The 19,547-nt window shown below is 43.0% G+C and overlaps 1 protein-coding gene across 1 annotated transcript in view; it reads left to right on the forward strand.

Moving 5' to 3' along the window:
* The window catches only part of grik4 (glutamate receptor, ionotropic, kainate 4), a 1,015,986-nt gene that overhangs the window by 938,002 nt on the left and 58,437 nt on the right, over window positions 1-19,547 (forward strand). Inside the window, 1 exon segment of the mRNA XM_061878268.1 lies at window positions 7,218-7,331. Coding sequence (XP_061734252.1) covers window positions 7,218-7,331 — 114 coding nt within the window.

The raw sequence follows: 19,547 nt of genomic DNA on the forward strand, positions 1-19,547 counted from the left end.
TCTGCCCTTGAGAAGGAATGCATTAATGCAACAATTCTAACCATCATGCATTTGCAGCAGCATCTGCAGCAATACAGCGTTGCCTCCCCCCCCCCCCCCCCCCCCCCACCCCCCGCTGTTTACTCTACCTCCCATTCTTCACATCCCCTTTGTTTGCCTGCTTCCACTGTGTGTCCCTCAGGGAGATGAAGATTCCCTTGCAGTTACATTTTACTGCCTTGTTTTCTTGTCGGTCATTTTGTATCGCCGGGTGTTACCAGCCGCTGCTTTGACCGCTCATTGGACCTGACCGAGATACTTGTAGGTCCAAGTGTTGTCACCCAGACCAAGGCCGGACAAGACTGAACGTTATATCTTGTCAAGGGACAATACTGTGAAAATGAAACCTGGCTGTACCAGGCTCGGAGGTCCGTGGGCAAGCAAGAGGTCAAGGGCAGGAACGGGGCGTCAGAGTCCGTGTTCAGGCGAGAGGTCGTGATCCAGGTAGGCAGCAGGAAGACCAGAGGGAATCCAGGGAGACGAGACACTCAGCTCGAATCCAGGGAACGAAGAGGAACTACGGATTGACGACACAGGACAGGACACAATGAGCACAGAGGAGGGGAAAGACATCGAGCGAGTAGACACATGAAAAAGGAGGTAGAGACGTGTGGGCTTACTGAACAATACAGATAGCTACGTTCTGGCACTGGAACACAGGACACGCTGGCTTAGATTGCTGGAGAAGAACGCCCGTGGACGTGTCCAGAAGCGGCCTCAGAAGAATGAGAGGCGGCAGGTGCTTGAGCCGTAACACATGGATTAGTAAGACGAGAGAGAGAGAGGATAGTATCACAACTGTTGGTGTGTCAGCATTGTCACCATCAGAACACAACATGTGAAAGGAAGATCAGATGGATCCATAAATAAATGGTGTCCATACCAAGGGTAGTATCAGTGTATGATCGATACAGGAGGGATCAGCTCAATATGTATATATATTTTTTTACAAATACATGTTTTGTCGGTTTAAAAACTCCGGGAATGTGTCCCTGGGTATAGAACGCCTTTGAGGGCAATTCAAGAATTAAAGGAAATGTGTTGATATTGTTAAATGTTCAATAACATTTACCATAAATACATTGAAAAATGTACAGTTGATACATGGAATCGGATTCTGATCTCACTCGTGGTTGATCAGAATCGGCAGCATAAAACTTTGATGGGAACATCCCTGTCAGGCTTGCCCCTGACAGTTTGTTTGTGTTCTAGTTTTTTTCCTCTGTGTGTGTTGTATTTCCTGTCAGTGCTCTTATTTTGTTGGTTTCCTGTCTTTCTCCCTGAGCGCTGTTTCCCCTCAGCTGCGGCTGATTGGCGCCTGGCCACACCTGGTGTCAATCAGCCCGCTCTTATTTTTACCTGCTTTTGTCCTCCAGTCAGTGCTGGATTATTCTATTGTATTGTCGCTTCTGTATTGTTTTGTCGCTCCTGTCGTGTCGTGTCGTGTCTTTGCAGCGTAGCGGCAAGCTATATTTTGGTAGCCTGTTTGTAGCTTACTGTTTTTTGTTACCTGCTTCCAGTTTGTCTTCATATGACAAGTAACGACTTCTGTTTCCTCCTCGTTATCTTCTAGCTCTCATGCTAGCTCTTTTAGTTTATCTGCCTCGTGAGCGCCTTTTGTTGTACCCCTTTTGTTTGGTTTTGTCTTAGAGTTAAATTCAATTGTTTTCTTAAGCAATGCCTGCCTTCTTCTCTGCATCTTGGGGTTTGTCACTAACTAACTCTAACAACCCCTAGCTCTTTTAGTTTGTTATCCGCCTTGTGAGCGCCTTTTGTTGTACCCCTTTTGTTTGGTTTTGTTTTAGAGTTAAATTCAATTGTTTTCTTACGCAATGCCTGCCTTCTTCTCTGCATTTTGGGGTTCGTCACTAACTAACTCTAACAACCCCTAGCTCTTTTAGTTTGTTATCCGCCTTGTGAGCGCCTTTTGTTGTACCCCTTTTGTTTGGTTTTGTCTTAGAGTTAAATTCAATTGTTTTCTTACGCAATGCCTGCCTCCTTCTCTGCATTTTGGGGTTCGTCACTAACTAACTCTAACAACCCCTAGCTCTTTTAGTTTGTTATCCGCCTTGTGAGCGCCTTTTGTTGTACCCCTTTTGTTTGGTTTTGTCTTAGAGTTAAATTCAATTGTTGTCTTACGCAATGCCTGCCTTCTTCTCTGCATCTTGGGGTTTGTCACCAACTAACTCTAACAACCCCTAGAGAACTCAGGATTTGTGCGCGCTTTGATGGTCGTAACACTAGAAAACACTGATTTGCACAAACGAGTTCATGAAAAAACATCTAGAAGCCGGAATTCTTTGAACCGTTGACCAAATTAAAATTGTAAAGTTTAGCTTCCTGTTGCAAAGCTTGAAGTCATAATGCTAAAAGTGGTTCCGACCTTGCCAGCTTTCAGTCTTACAATCTGATGGATGGATGCTTGTCTAGCTTGTCTTCTAACAGGGTGGAAGTTGGTTTGGAGGAGGAACATGTTAACACGCCTTAGGGCAACAACTGTTGGGTTCATCAGGAAGATGGCACCATCTCACATAAGCGGACATGGCGCCGGAGAGAAGGGAAATTAAAGGTGTGAAGTACAAAGGGCGAATCAGCTGAGCCTGTGCAGACAAAGCAGCTATTGTCTACAAGGGGGGTGTCCAAACTTTTTCCACTGAGGGCCACACACTGAAAAATCAAAGCAAGCTGGGGCCATTTTGATATTTTTTATTTTAAAAACCAATAAAATATATGTATAAAAAAAAAATATATATATATATATATATATATATATATATATACATTTAAGGGTTTTGGTCAAAAAATATTCAAAATGTGTCATTATTCAGTGTTATTATTATTATTATGGGCTTGAATCTCTAGATCAGGGTTAACCAACGTGGTGCCGGGTAACTTACACATCTGTGAAGGCACAATTAATGCTGAAATGTACATACAGGTTTTGGAGCAACATATGTTGCCATCCAAGCGACGTTATCATGGACGCCCCTGCTTATTTCAGCAAGACAATGCCACACCACGTGTTACAACAGTGTGTAAAAGAGTGCGGGTACTAGACTGGCCTGCCTGTAGTCCAGTGCTGTCTCCCATTGGAAATTTTGAAGCCTAAATTACGACAACAGAAACCCCGGACGGTTGAACAACTTAAGCCAGGGGTCACCAACGCGGTGCCCGTGGGCACCAGGTCGCCCGTAAGGAACAGATGAGTCGCCCGCTGACCTGTTCTAAAAATAACTCAAATAGCACCACTTACCAGTGAGCTGCCTCTATTTTTTACATTTTATTTCAGTGTTGCTCACCCTCTCACTCCAGCTCCAACTACCTCTCTCCTCCCGGCTGCTGCTTATACAGAGCGACAGGTGATTAGATAACAAGCCCACCTGGGCCATCTACGCACCCGTCGCTGACTTCCAGGCCGGTCCTGGCACACCCTGTTCCGCTATAATACATAGTTATCCATCCATCTTTCTTCTACAGCTTGTCCCTCTTGGGTTGTGGGGGGTTAGGTAAGTAAGACAGGCTACACCCTGGACAAGTCGCCACCTCATTACAGGGCCAACACAGATAGTCAGACAATATTCGCACTCGCATTCACACACCAGGGATTAGGGTTGCCAATCAGCCTATCCCCAGGTGCATGTCTTTTGAGTTAGGAGGAAGAATTACAAGGAACTGAAGTGGATTTCTGGTTGGATCAAAAGAGACGCCGGAGACATTTTACTGAACCAAAAGTTGCTTTATTAAAAGCATAGGCACGGATCTACATTTCTGCCAGTGGGTGTTCGGTGTTTGTGTATTAAAAAAAGTAATAGACGTTCAGGGAAGTTAATATCCCATATGATGTGTGGCTTTATTATTTTGTAAAACGGACCAAACTCGCCACGAAATTAAATACAACAAGACAGACTTTTCAAAAATTATTTTAAAGATTGAAAGTTGCCATCCATACAAGACTGGTGTTTTGGCTTCACCAGTTAAGGAGTCCTTCATTTTTTTTTTTGACCTAGGTTCCTCCGGGTACTGCAGTCCTGCTTAATGACACTCGCTTGTAATCATAGGCGCCGATCTTGTGGGTTTTCGGACCCCAAAGCAATGCCGAGCACCCCCGGGATCGGCGCCTATGATTACAAGCGGGTGTCATCAAACAGGTCTGCAGTACCTGGAGGAACCTAGGTCAAAAAAAAATGAAGCACTCCTGAACTGGAGAAGCCAAACCAGCAGTCTTGTATTCCTTCTTTCTCTGTCTGGGTGTGTGCTTAAGTCAGGACAGCTCAACCTGACCATGTAAGTTTGTGTGTAGTGACTGCAAAACAACAGATGTATAACATAACTTGTAGGCTTGACGTTTACGGTAAACATGGAATCTCTCCGCCAGGATAGAGCTATAACTTTTGCATTCCTAAGCCTGGTGTTATTGCTCCTTCTTGTCCATCCATTCATATTCTACCGCTTGTCCATTTCGAGGTCGCGGGGGTTGCTGGAGCCTAGCTCAGCAGCCTTTGGGCGGAAGGCGGCGTACACTCTGGACAAGTCGCCACCTCATCACAGGGCCAGCACAGATAGACAGACAACATTCACACATTCACACACTAGGGACCATTTAGTGTTGCCAATCAACCTATCTCCAGGTGCATGTCTTTGGAGGTGAGAGGGGCCTATCCCCAGGTGCATGTTTTTGGAGGTGGGAGGAGCCTATCCCCAGGTGCATGTTTTTGAAGGTGGGAGGGGCCTATCCCCAGGTGCATGTTTTTGGAGGTGGGAGGAGCCTATCCCCAGGTGCATGTTTTTGGAGGTGGGAGGAGCCTATCTCCAGGTGCATGTTTTTGGAGGTGGGAGGAGCCTATCCCCAAGTGCATGTTTTTGGAGGCGGTAGGAAGCTGGAGTACCCGGAGGGAACCCACGAGAGCTAATTCCAGTCCACATACGAATGTCCAACTAAGGAAACTTATTTTATCATCTTCTCAAACTGAAATAGCACTGTTTACTTAAACTTGGTGGTTTGCGTTCTCCAAGATTAATATAAACATTCACCACATGAGTTAATTATTTAATTATTTTGAGTAATTCATTCCGTCTTTCCTCTGGTGAGGGCGGTCACATTTTTTCCCGCTCCCTTTTCTCCCAGATTGCTCCCTTTGTTTTTGTCTTGTCTGACCTTTTTTGAAGCCTCTTTCTTTGCGCTGTCCTCAAATCCAAACATCAGCTGGACTCTCGACGCAATTGACAAAATATTTTCGATGAGGAAAAGAGGTTCGGGGGAGCCTGGCTGAGGGGAACGTGAGAAATTTCTGGGACAAATGGAGAATCATGTGCCTCTCAGTCCTTTGCTCTGTTGTATCGTCAAATTTGTTAGACGATGGCAGCCACTCAAGGAGCCCAAAGGCTGTTCGTCGCAATGGATGGTTTGGGCAGGGCTGTGGAAACACAGACTGTGGCGATTTCTGAAATGAATCTCAAGATGGATTACATCATGGCGAAGCTTGCTGAAAAGGAGAATTGAATTGAATTTGAGAGCACCCAGCATGGACGAATAGAACAGACAAGTCATTGTTTTTTGTCTGCTCGCGGAAAACAAACATCCTAATCTACGATTTGACTCCCTCGAACGGCCTTGACGCTGTGGAAACAGGACCAGGCTGTTTTGAAAACACCTCTGAGGAAAGCTCAATGATAGACGCTTTAGACCTCCCTTCCTCCTCAACGACACCTGGAGTCGAACTTTTGCAGATCGGCCTCATTACATCATCACACCCAAGACAATTAGGCATACACGCACCCCTCCCCCCCCCCCCCCCATGCCTTCATCCCCGCTTTTTCCCCTAGGGGTGATGGTCGGATGGCAGCGCTTCAAAGCAGCAGTCGCCTTCCAGGGCCCCAACTCCCCGCCCCTCTGTTGAGTTTGTCGTGATTAAATGTAACGTGTTTATGTGTGCATTGAGAGTTTTTTCCCATTTCAGACTATGCCCTCCTTTTACTCATCTTCTTCCCCAGCATTTTATCTTTTTCCCACCTTTTACGGGGCCCCTCGTGGCGACCCATCAGCGTTCCTGTTCTGTAACCCCGTACACTGTTTGTTTGTCTAATCTTGAACGGGTTTGTGCTGTAAACAGATATTTCGTTCTACTTGTTGCAATGACAATAAATACCTATTTACCTACCTACATTAATTCACTTCAGTACAATTATCATTTATATAAACATTTTTTTTTACAGTTTTTATTAAATCATTGCACCACCCTATGGGGTTCAATCAGTAATTATTGTCTTGTATTTACCGATGAAGGTCAACACTTCAGAGAAGGATCCTGAAAAATGTAGTCCTAACTGTCAGACTTGGCCCTGACAGTTTGTTTGTGTTTTAGTTGTTCCTGTGTGTGTGTGTGTGTGTGTGTGTGTGTGTGTGTGTGTGTGTGTGTGTGTGTGTGTGTGTGTGTGTGTGTGTGTGTGTGTGTGTGTGTGTGTGTGTGTGTGTGTGTGTGTGTGTGTGTGTGTGTGTGTGTGTGTGTAGTATTTCCTGTCCTTAGTTCCTGTCAGCGCTCTTATTTTGTCTGTTTCCTGTTTTTTTTTCCCTGTGCGCTGTTTTCCCCTTAGCTGCGGCTGACTGGCACCAGGCCACACCTGGTGTCAATCAGCCCAATTCTATTTGAGTCTGTTTTTGTCCTCCAGTAAGTTGCTGGATTATTGTCGTTGCTACCTGTCCTGTCATGTATTGTCGCTCTTGTCGTGTCGTGTTTTTGCAGCGTAGCGGTAAGCTATATTCGTTTGTAGCTTACTGTTTTCTGTTCCCTGCTTCCAGTTTGGTTTCATATTACAAGTGCGACTTCTGTTTTCCTGCTCGCTACCCGCTACCTTCCATGCTAGGCTCTTTTGTTTTTTGCTAGCTTCCATGCTAAGTTCCTTTTTGTTTTCTAGCTCCCATGCTAGCTCCCTTAGTTTGTTATCCGCCTCGTGCGCGCTTTGTGTTAATACCCTTTTGTTTGTTCTTGTACTATTATTTTAATAAAATCATGTTGTCCTATTCAATGCCTGCCTCCATCTCCGCATGAGATGAGCTGAAATAAACAATTTTGGGTAATATCTGTAACTAAAAAACAAGAAAATGATATATTTGATGTAATAATGCAGTTGTGCATTCAGTGAGTACAGCAGTAAAAGCGGTCTCTTGGTTTGTCTTTCAGAAAGCTGACTTGGCAGTGGCTGGCCTCACCATCACAGCGGAACGCGAGAAGGTCATCGACTTTTCCAAACCTTTCATGACCCTCGGCATCAGCATCATGTACCGCGTCCACCTGGTGAGTTACATTCCACGCTCCCCGGGCGATCGAAGTACATTACTGTAGTTAATGCCGACAGATGCTAAAGAAGAAAGAGGTGATCAGTTAGTCTCAGTAGTTCCAACGACTCTTGGACCGTAGTTTGTTTTTTTCACCTATCAGACCAACATTGCCACCAATAAGCTTAGTTTGTCATTGTTGTGTTACGGTAATAAAACCTGTGTGTGCAATAGCTGTGTCGGCTACTAAAATGTGACATCCAACCAGTGACACTGTGTGGAAAAGTGACATTTCTCACTTTTTCACTGCATTGTACATACCGGATTTTCCGGACCATAGGGCACACCTATGGTCCGGAAACACCTATGGCGCTCTGCTGATGAGCGGGTCTAGACAGGTCATACTTGCCAACCTTGAGACCTCCGATTTCGGGAGGTGGGGGCTGGGGTGTGGGGGAGCGTGGTCAAGGGTGGGTAAGGGGGGGGGGGGGCGTGGTTTGGGGCGTGGTTAAGAGTCAAGTATTTCATTATATACATAAGAAATACTTGACTTTCATTGAATTCTAGCTATATGAATTTCGGGAGTCTCCCGGAAAATCTGGGAGGGTTGGCAAGTATGAGTCAGGTCTATTTTCATACAAAAGGCGCACCGGATTATAGGGTGCATTAAAGGAGTATTATTTTTGTTTTATTTTTTCTAAATGTAAAAGACTTCCTTGTGGTCTACATCACATGTAATGGTGGTTCTTTGGTCAAAATGTTGCATGGATGATGTTTTACACATCTTCAGGCCACTTTCTGACTGTCTCTTCAGTTTCTTCCGTTTTATGGGCGGTCTTATTCACGTGGCTCACCTACGGTAGCGTCTTTTCTCCGTCATCTTTGTCGAAGCGGTGTAGCGTGCAAGGACGGGAGTTGAAGAAGTGTCAAAAGATGGCGCTAACTGTTTTAATGACATTCAGACTGTCATGTCTTGTGATCATATTTTGTTTAGTTATGTTCTGTTTTGCTTAAGACTCCATTGTTTCCTGTTTTTGCACTTCCTTGTTTGTTTTGTTACCATAGCAACTCATTCGTTTTCACCTGTCCTTATGTCTCGCACCTGTTGTCACTGCTATTTAAGCGGTCTGTGTCTGTTCTTCGTCCTGGCAACGTCACCTCCTTCACACGTCTACCACCTGCTATGCACCTTGCAATGATCCATGTCCCGTTCACAGTTTCATGTCAAGTAGGTTTTTGTTTATAGTTCATAGTTAATTGCCTTTGTGCTAGTCTTTTGTTTCTCAACAGTCAAGTTTGTTCTCCGCCATTGTGCGCGCCTTTTGTTTGTTCCCGTTTTTTTAGTTATAGTGTTTATAAAAAAATATGTACTTACATTCATGTCTAGCCCGTGCCAACTTTCCTTTACCTCAGGTAAACAATCCACGGCCAAGTCCTAGTCGTGACACAGACTTTAATTTGATCAATAACAGAGCAGCACCTCCTCATCCGTGGCTCACTAGTGCAACAACAACGCTAAAAATGTGTCCCGTGAAAAACCGTCCGACCGGAACTCTTTAAAAACTAAAGTTCCTTGGGTGAATTATGTAAACTCACTACACCGGTAGTTTTTAGCGCTTCCATAGCGAGATATAAGTTAGAACTTTACGCTACCTTATATTAGAAATTACATCGCATGGACAAAGATAAGACCTTCTGGAGGAAAGTTCTGTGGTCAGATGAAACAAAAATGGAGCTGTTTGGCCACAATACCCAGCTATATGTTTGGAGGAGAAAAGGTGAGGCCGTTGATCCCAGGAAAACCACACCTACCGTCAAACATGGTGGTGGTAGTATTATGCTCTGGGCCTGTTTTGCTGCCAATGGAACTGCTGCTTTACAGAGAGTAAATAGAGGATTACCTCCAAGTTCTTCAGGACAACCTAAAATCATCAGCCCGGAGTTCGGGTCTTGGGCGCAGTTGGGTGTTCCAACAGGACAATGACCCCAAACACACATCAAAAGTGGCCAATGAATGGCTAAATCAGGCTAGAGTTAAGGTTTTAGAATGGCCTTCCCAAAGTCTTGACTAAAAGAAACCAGTCCATGTCAGAAAACCAACAAATTCAGCTGAATTGCAGCAATTTTGTCAAGAGGAGTGGTCAAAAATTCCAGCCAGAAGCTTGTGGATGGCTACCAAAAGCGCCTTATTGCAGTGAAACTTGCCAAGGGACATGTAAGCAGATATTAATATTGCTGTACGTATACTTTTGACCCAGTAGATTTGCTCACATTTTTAGTAGAGCCATAATAAATTCATAAAAGAACCAAACTTCATGAATGTTTTTTTGTGACCAACAAGTATGTGCTCCAATCACTCTATCACACAAAAATAAGAGTTGTAGAAATTATTAGAAACTCAGGACAGCCATGACATTATGATTTTTACAAGTGTATGCAATAAGTATCTCTTATGTGTGACTACCATCTACTGGTCACACTTATAATTTCACCATGTACATAATACAATTGATTTGAGGTCGGTAAGCACAACCAGAATTACCATATGCGCCTGCCTAGAATTACTGCCGGGTCAAACTCGTTTCGCAAAATAATTAGCGCATGCTAAGCATTACCGCCGGCTCAGGATTAACGCCGGGTCAAACTCGTTTTGCAAAATATTATTTTTATTAGCACATGTCTAGAATTTCCACCGGGTCAAACTCGTCACGTCACGAGTGACACTTCACCTGTCATCATTTTCAAAATGGAGGAGGCTGATTTCAATCATTTGAAATCGCATAAAAGAAGAAGATTAAGAGCTATTCAGTAGGATTTAAGGTCCAAGCTATTGAATATGCTAAAAAGAACAGTAAGCAGCTATGTTTTATTAATATACCGTAGCTGCGTGTGTCAAATATGAGTCATTAAATGACTCCCGCCTCCTGGTGGTAGAGGACGCTAGTGATCCTTCTTGCGACTACTCGGCTGCAGAAGAAGTGACAACAAGCAGCAAGAGTGAGCAGCGTTATTTTTTCCTCTCACTTGCACTTTTAACATGGAGGATTACATATCTAAAATAAAACAGTTCTCTAAACTGGACTTTCAATGGAAGCAGGAGGTAATAAAGGAAGATCTCCATCGAGACAGAGAGACTTTTAAAACTGAAGAAAAATAAGGAAGACTTCTATAAAGAAGTTATCAATGCTTTTGATCAGAAGGAGCTGCGCATGGACTTCATTTATAAGTAAAGGTAAGACCATAATAACACTTTTTCTATTGAATGTGCTTTTCATGATGGTATCCTTACATCACACTCAAATTTATAAGCGCAGGCCTAAATTCACCGCATGCCTTTGGTAAATGCCGGAGTGAGAAGAAGTTTTAAATTAATTAGCGCCCCGGCGCCAATTCAAGGAAATACGGTTTTTGGATTTTAGGCGCACCGGGTTATCAGGCACACTGACCTTTTTTGAGAAAATTAAAGGATTTTAAATGCGCCTTATAGTCCGAAAAAATATGGTAACTTTATTCATCTTGGGAAAACGAGGCTACTTTCTTGCCTCTTACTCCTTACCCTCTGTCCACTATCTGAAGAGCACACCCTCTGCATCAAAACAAATGCGGCAGGAAGTGAGCCAATGTTTGTGAAACCAGATCTCCTTTACTCAGTGTCGCTCTTCTCTAACACTTAAGGCTACTTAAAGGCTTACTGAAATTAGATTTTCTTATTCAGACGGGGCTAGCAGGTCCATTCTATGTGTCATACGTCATCATTTCGCCATATTGCCATATTTTTGCTGAAAGGATTTAGTAGAGAACATCCACCATAAAGTTGGCCACTTTTGGTCGCTAATAAAAAAGCCTTGCCTGTACCGGAAGTAGCAGACGATGTGCGCGTGACGTCACGGGTTGTGGAGCTCCTCACATCTGAACATTGTTTATAATCATGGCCACCAGCAGCGAGAGCGATTCGGACCGAGATAGCGACGATTTCCCCATTAATTTGAACGAGGATGAAAGATTTGTTGATGAGGAAAGTTAGAGTGAAGGACTAGAAAAAAAAAGATTATACAGTGGGAGCGATTCAGATGTTATTAGACACATTTACTAGGATAATTCTGGATAGTCCCCTATCTCACTATTGTGTTACTTGTGTTTTAGTGAGATTATATGGTCGTACCTGTACAACCTGAAGGTCGGCCCCGCACCTTTCTTTAGCACCAGTCGACGGGTGGTGACGATGGCCATCTCTGCCCTTCGCAAGGGACCCTCTTCGAAACACGATCTTTCGAAATGATCGCTGCATAATACACTGTACTTTGTGTGTGTGGTCCAATCCAACCGTGTTCGCCTGACCGCTCTGTTCCATAGTAAAGCTTGACAGTCATCTTTCGGGAATGTAAACAATGAAACACCGGCTGTGTTTGTGTTGCTAAAGGCGGCCGCAATACACCGCTTCCCACCTACAGCTTTCTTCTTTGACGTCTCCATTATTCATTGAACAAATTGCAAAAAAAATCAGCAACACAGATGTTCAGAATACTGTCGAATTATGCGATCAAAACAGACGATTTATTGTTGGGAACGATGCTGGAACAAAATGTCCTCTACTATGCGTGACGTCACGCACACGCGTCATCATACCGCAATGTTTTAGCAGGATTTTTCGCCGCAAAATTTAAAATTGCAATTTAGTAAACTAAAGCGGCCGTATTGTCATGTGTTGCAATGTTAATATTTCATCATTGATATATAAACTCTCAGACTGCGTGGTCGCTAGTAGTGAGTTTCAGTAGGCCTTTAGGAGTCCTGAGCACAGCGCCGGTTGCAACTTTTTTTTTTTCATCATCTCCCAGGAATATTCATCCCCCATTCCCTTTTGCTGTCTTGTGTCCCGATATCACAAACCTCCCTGTGCTCGGCACAAGGTGAAATAGGCGTAGCAGTCACCTGCTCCCCAACAGTTGGGGAGAACCAATGGATAGACTCGGTAAGGTCCTGGCATGAGGCAACTGCGAGCCACAAAACGAGCAAAGTGTGCCGCAGGGCTCACGCACCGCCGCTGGCTTGAATCGGCAAGTGGTTGTTAGATGGACAAGGCGGTTACCGTCAAGAGATCTGCCGGCGAGTGTTAGTTGGAAAGCAGAAAGAGAGTGGCTTTTCTTTCTTGGCTTTAAAATGTTATTTTACAAACCCCGTTTCCATATGAGCTGGGAAATTGTGTTAGATGTAAATATAAACGGAATACAATGATTTGTAAACAATTTTCAACCCATATTCAGTTGAATATGCTACAAAGACAACATATTTGATGTTCAAACTAGGCGCCAGCGACCCCAAAAGGGAATAAGCGGTAGGAAATGGATGGATGGAACTCATAAACTTTATTTTTGTTTTGCAAATAATAATTAACTTAGAATTTCATGGCTGCAAAACGTGCCAAAGTAGTTGGGAAAGGGCATGTTCACCACTGTGTTACATCACCTTTTCTTTTAACAACACTCAATAAACGTTTGGGAACTGAGGAAACTAATTGTTGAAGCTTTGAAAGTGGAATTCTTTCCCATTCTTGTTTTATTTAGAGCTTCAGTCCTTCAACAGTCCGGGGTCTCCGCTGTCGTATTTTACTCTTCATAATGTGCCACACATTTTAGATGGGAGACAGGTCTGGATTGCAGCCAGGAAAGTACCCGCACTCTTTTACTACGAAGCCACGCTGTTGTAACACTTGTCTTGCTGAAATAAGCAGGGGCGTCCATGATAATATTGCTTGGATGACAACATATGTTGCTCTAAAACCTGTATGTACCTTTCAGCATTAATGGGGCCTTCACAGATGTGTAAGTTACCCATGCCTTGGGCACTGATACACCCCCATACCATCACACATGCTGGCTTTGGAACTTTGCGCCTATAACAATCTGAATGGTTATTTTTCCTCTTTGTTCTGGAGGACACCACGTCCTCTGTTTCCAAATTAAGTTTGAAATGTGGACTCGTCAGACCACAGAACACTTTTCCACTTTGCATCAATCCATCTCAGATGAGCTGGGGCCCTGGGTGTTGTTGATAAATGGGTTTGGCTTTGCATAGTAGAGTTTTAACTTGCATTTACAGATGTAGCGACCAACTGTAGTTACTGACAGTGGTTTTATTAAGTGTTCCTGAGCCCATGTGGTGATATCCTTTAGAGATTGATGTCGGTTTTTGATACAGTGCCGTCTGAGGAATAGAAGTTCACGGTCACTCAATGTTGGTTTCCGGCCATGCTGCTTACATGGAGTGATTTCTCCAGATTTTCTGAACCTTTTGATGATATTATGGAGCGCAGATGTTGAAATCCCTAAATGTCTTGCAATTGCACTTTGAGAAACATTGTTCTTAAACTGTTTGAGAAAACCCAAAACCAGTGAAGTTAGCAAGTTGTGTAAATGATAATAAAAAATAAAATACAATGATTAACAAATCGTTTCAACTTCTATTCAATTGAATAGACTACAAAGACAAGATATTTAATGTATCTTTTTATTATTTTTTTAGAATAAAAAAAAAAATTGGCCTTGGGGGATTTTTACAAATGTGTTTCATGGCCTTTCCTTTTAACAACACTCAGTAAAGGTTTGGGAACTGAGGAGACCAATTTTTCGAGCTTTTCAGGGGGAATTTTTTCCCATTCTTGCTTGATGTACAGCTTAAGTTGTTCAACAGTCCGGGGTCTCTTTTGTGGTATTTTAGGCTTCATAATGCTTCACATATTTTCATTGGGAGACAGGTCTGGACTACAGGCAGGCCAGTCTAGTACCCACACTTTTACTATGAAGCGTTTCGGGTTGGCTGCTGCGAAAACAAACCCCGTCCACTCCGCTTTGTTCCCCGTTTGAGCTGCTGTGACGTAGATTTCCGTAATAACTCATAAGAGCAGATTTCAACCATTGAAATACTTTCTATAGTTCAATGGCCCCTGGACCATACTTTGCCCAGGTCTGGTTTATCGTCTTCCATATTGACTTGTTCGGTGTTGCAACCTGATCACTACCAGATTCACGACTCACGTGGCTTAGCATTGTCTTGCTGAAATAAGCAGGGGCGTCCATGATAACGTTGCTTGGATGACAACATATGTTGCTCCAAAACCTGTATGGCATTATTTGTGCCTTCACAGATGTGTAAGTTACCCATGCCTTGGGCACTAATACACCCCCATACCATCACACATGCTGGCTTTTACACTTTGCGTGGATAACAGTCTGGATGGTTCACTTCCCCTTTGGTCAGGATGACACCACGTCCTCTGTTTCCAAATTAAATTTGAAATGTGGACTCGTCAGACCACAGAACACTTTTCCACTTTGCATCAGTCCATCTCAGATGAGCTCGGGCCCAGAGAAGCCGGCCGCGTTCCAGGGTGTTGTTGATTCACGACTCGGGAATTGTGAGTCCTTTTGAAATGCAGGTGTTTAATTTTGTGAAAATGTGTAATCTAATCCATTATGATCATGAATTAATCTGCATTAACTCGTTAATTTTGACAGCCCTAAGATAAAAAAAACAATACAGTAATACTAATTAGAGATGTCCGATAATATCGGTTTGCTGATATCATCGGCCGATTAATGCTTTAAAATGTAATATCAGAAATTTTTCGGCTTTGGTTTCAAAAAGTAAAATGTATGACTATTTAAGAACTCTGCTGTACAGAGTGGTACACGGACGTAGGGAGAAGTACAGAGCGCCAATAAACCTTAAAGGCTCAGCCTTTGCGTGCCGGCCCAGTCACATAAAATGTACGGCTTTTCACACACACAAGTGAATGCAAAGCATACTTGGTCAACAGCCATCCAGGTCACACTGAGGGTGGCCAAATAAACAATTTTAAGACTGTTACAAATATGCGCCACACTGTGAACCCACACCAAGCAAGAAAATGTGTAATGTAATCCATTATGATCATGGATTAACCTGCATTAACTCGTCCTATTTGACAGCTGCAATATTAAAAAAATAATATTGATTATAAATTTACGGCAAACATCGCCAATACCGTCAACAAAGACTTCGTGAAGGCTTTATTCTGTCGACCATTGTCAGTTTGACCTCAGATGTTCCACGTGCTGTGGGCATGTTGGTCATTCACCAGGTAAAACTAATCTCCAAAAAGCATCCTAGTTGTGTGTTTATCAGCACAGAGCAGCAGCAGGCAGTTTATGTGCGTGTCAGAGCTGCTGGCCTCTATCGGCCTTCACAGTTCTGAACACTGACACAACGTAACCTTGAGCGACTGTCAGCCTTCTTCTTAAACAACACTTCCATCACCTTTGTCGGGTGTGTGTGTTTATGTGTGTGCCTAACAAAGTGCGGATAGATATTTTGGGTTGGAATACAACAATAAAGGGATCGAATCCCATTGATGGTGCAGGTATACGCAACGTTGTGCCTCCTGTGTCCGTTTCAATGCAGCACAGATCCATGCACCTTTATCTGCAGAAGAAGGGATGGAGAGATGCGAGCGCAGACAAAAAGAGGAGTTAAAAATGTCACTGGGTAGCACCCTTCAGTGAGTCAGTAGTCATAGAGGCGCTCTCCCGGGGGGGCAAACAATGTGACGTTGCATACGAAGAGGCAGGATGACATCCTTGACTTGGATAACCTCACCAGCAGACACAACAATGGCATGTGGACAGTTCACTTCCACAGGAGCCGGAATGGAAGAAAGAACGCTTGTAAAAAGCTCCTCCAATAAGGAAAATTTAAGACATATTTAGCTGTAAAAATTTGCTGTACAGTATGTGAGTTTGGGTCCCATTTTTTCAGGAACACTAGTACCAAAAGTTACAATGTCCAATAGAGTTCTCAAACCTTAGGACAATCCATTTAAAAAAAAATGGAATGGAATTTTACAGTTTTTTGCTGAATGGGACACACAAAATGTACGTTAAAGTAAAGAAAGTGGGATTTACAATATTAACTATAAACAATAAAACACTGAATATAAAAATCATATGCACATCGCTCCTCGATGGACATCTTTTACAATCAAGCAAAACACAACAATATGAACGCAAATCAATCAATCAATCAATGTTTATTTATATAGCCCCAAATCACAATTGTCTCAAAGGACTGCACAAATCATTACGACTACGACATCCTAGGAAGAACCCACAAAAGGGCAAGGAAAACTCACACCCAGTGGGCAGGGAGAATTCACATCCAGTGGGACGCCAGTAACAATGCTGACTATGAGAAACCTTGGAGAGGACCTCAGATGTAGGCAACCCCCCCCCCCCTAGGGGACTGAAAGCAATGGATGTCGAGCAGGTCTAACATGATACTGTGAAAGTTCAATCCATAGTGGCTCCAACGCACCTCCATACCATCACACATGCTGGCTTTTCAACTTCGCGTCGATAACAGTCTGGATGGTTCGCTTCCCCTTTGGTCCGGATGACACAATGTCGAATATTTCCAAAAACAATTTGAAAAGTGGACTCGTCAGACCACAGTACACTTTTTTACTTTGCATCAGTCCATCTTAGATGATCTCGGCCCAGAGAAGCCGGCAGCGTTTCTGGATGTTGTTGATAAATGGCTTTCGCTTTCCATAGTAGAGCTTTAATTTGCACTTACAGATGTAGCGACAAACTGTATTTAGTGACAGTGGTTTTCTGAAGTGTTCCTGAGCCCATGTGGTGATATCCTTTAGAGATTGATGTTGTTGTTTTTATACAAGGCCGTTTGAGGGGTTGAAGGTCACGGTCATTCAATGTTGGTTTCCGGCCATGCCGCTTACGTGGAGTGATTTCTCCAGATTCTCTGAACCTTTTGATGATATTATGGAGCGTAGATGTTGAAATCCCTAAATTTCTTGCAATTGCACTTTGAGAAAGGTTGTTCTTAAACTGTTTGACTATTTGCTCACGCATTTGTGGACAAAGGGGTGTACCTCGCCCCATCCTTTCTTGTGAAAGACTGAGCATTTTTTGGGAAGCTGCTTTTATAGCCAATCATGGCACCCACCTGTTCCCAATTAGCCTGCACACCTGTGGGATGTTCCAAATATTTGTTTGATGAGCATTCCTCAACTTTATCAGTATTTATTACCACCTTTCCCAACTTCTTTGTCATGTGTTGCTGGCATCAAATTCTAAAGTTAATTATTATTTGCAACAACAAAAAACGTTTATGAGTTTGAACATCAAATATGTTGTCTTTGTAGCATATTCAACTGAATATGGCTTGAAAAGGATTTGCAAATCATTGTATTCTGTTTATATTTACATCTAACACAATTTCCCAACTCATATGGAAACGGGGTTTGTACACGGTTACTCTGCCTAGCTCTCGACATCACAGACTATGCAAAACTGAACTGGCTGCAAAGTAAACAAAAACAGATTTCTGGACGATAGCAAAGACTTACAGCGTGGAGAGCAGACGGCGTCCACAAAGTACACCCCGTACATGACGTGACAATCAACCTTGTCTCCACAAAGAAGGAAAGTGTCCACACAACAACGGCACATTATTTACAGATTCTAATTACTTGTGTGCAAAAAATATGTCAAACCCAATTAGGCGAAATTACATAATTTCCCACGACACACCAGACTGGATTTCACAGAGGTTGAAAAACACTGATTTAGTCGATGCAAAAATAGGATACCCTGGCATGTTGTTACTTTGAAAATGTGACTGTGATGTTAGCACTGCAGCCAGCGGCATCGGAGTGGGGGGTTGGGGGGTGGGGGGGCGGGGGGGCTGTACCGATGCCTCCAAGCACAGGAAAGTTTCTAAAGAGTCAAAGTTTTTTTCTCTTCTGATATTTAAATCATGTTAAAAAAGATGTCATAAATGTTAATATGAATTTAATATAGCTGTTAAAATTCAATAATTAGGGTGCTCGGATCTGATTAAAAATGTCTAAAGACTACCTCTAAAAAATTTAAATAAAAAATAGAAAATGGTTCGTGGAGAGATCCATCCATTCGTTTCCTACCGCTTGTCCCTCTCGGTGTTGCAAGGGGGCTGGAGCCTATCCCGGCTGCATTCGGGCGGCAAGTCGTCGCCTCATTGCAGGGCGTTGGAAGAAATATAAACATATAATAAATCTGTGTGTGGGGAAAGTTACGCAGCAGTTTCACTTTTGCGTTGTTTTGCCTGTAACTGTGGTGAGTTCAAAGACCCCCGATTAAAGTTAGGAACAAAAATGTCATTGTCAATGTTTATTTATATATCCCTAAATCACAAGTGTCTCAAATGGCTGGACAGGCCACAACGACATCTTCGGTTCAGATCCCACATAAGGGCAAGGAAAAACTCACAAGCCAGTGGGATGTCAATGAGAATGACTATGAGAAACCTTGGAGAGGACCACAGATGTGTGTGAACCCCCCAGGGGAGACCGGATGCAATGGGCGTCGAGTGGGTCTAGTATAACATTGTGAAAGTCCAGTCCATAGCAGATCTAAAATAATAGTGTGAGAGTCCAGTCCATAGTGGATCTAACATAATAGTGTGAGAGTCCAGTCCATAGTGGATCTAACATAATAGTGTGAGAGTCCAGTCCATAGTGGATCTAACGTAATATTGAGTGTCCAGTCCATAGTGGAGCTAACATAATAGTGCGAGTCCAGTCCAATGTCGAGCTAACATAATAGTGAGAGTCCAGTCCATAGTGGATCTAACATAATAGTGAGAGTCCAGTCCATAGTGGATCTAACATAATAGTGAGAGTCCAGTCCATAGTGGATCTAACATAATAGTGTGAGAGTCCAGTCCATAGTGGATCTAACATAATAGTGAGAGTCCAGTCCATAGTGGATCTAACATAATAGTGAGAGTCCAGTCCAATGTCGAGCTAACATAATAGTGAGAGTCCAGTCCATAGTGGATCTAACATAATAGTGAGAGTCCAGTCCATAGTGGATCTAACATAATAGTGTGAGAGTCCAGTCCATAGTGGATCTAACATAATAGTGAGAGTCCAGTCCATAGTGGATCTAACATAATAGTGTGAGTCCAAAATTGCACTTTGTGACTTCAATAATAAATATGGTAGTCTCATGTTGGCATTTTTTTTCCATAAGTTGAGTTGATTTATTTTGGAAAACTTTGTTCCATTGTTTATTGCATCACAACAAAATTATGCATAATAATGTGTTAATTCCACTACTGTATATATCGGTATCGGTTAATATTGGAATCGGTAAATAAGAACTGGAATCCACAAAATCCAACAGGGTTCATCAGACCC

The sequence above is a fragment of the Nerophis ophidion genome, linkage group LG18, assembly GCF_033978795.1.
Source record: "Nerophis ophidion isolate RoL-2023_Sa linkage group LG18, RoL_Noph_v1.0, whole genome shotgun sequence".
NCBI lineage: Eukaryota > Metazoa > Chordata > Actinopteri > Syngnathiformes > Syngnathidae > Nerophis > Nerophis ophidion.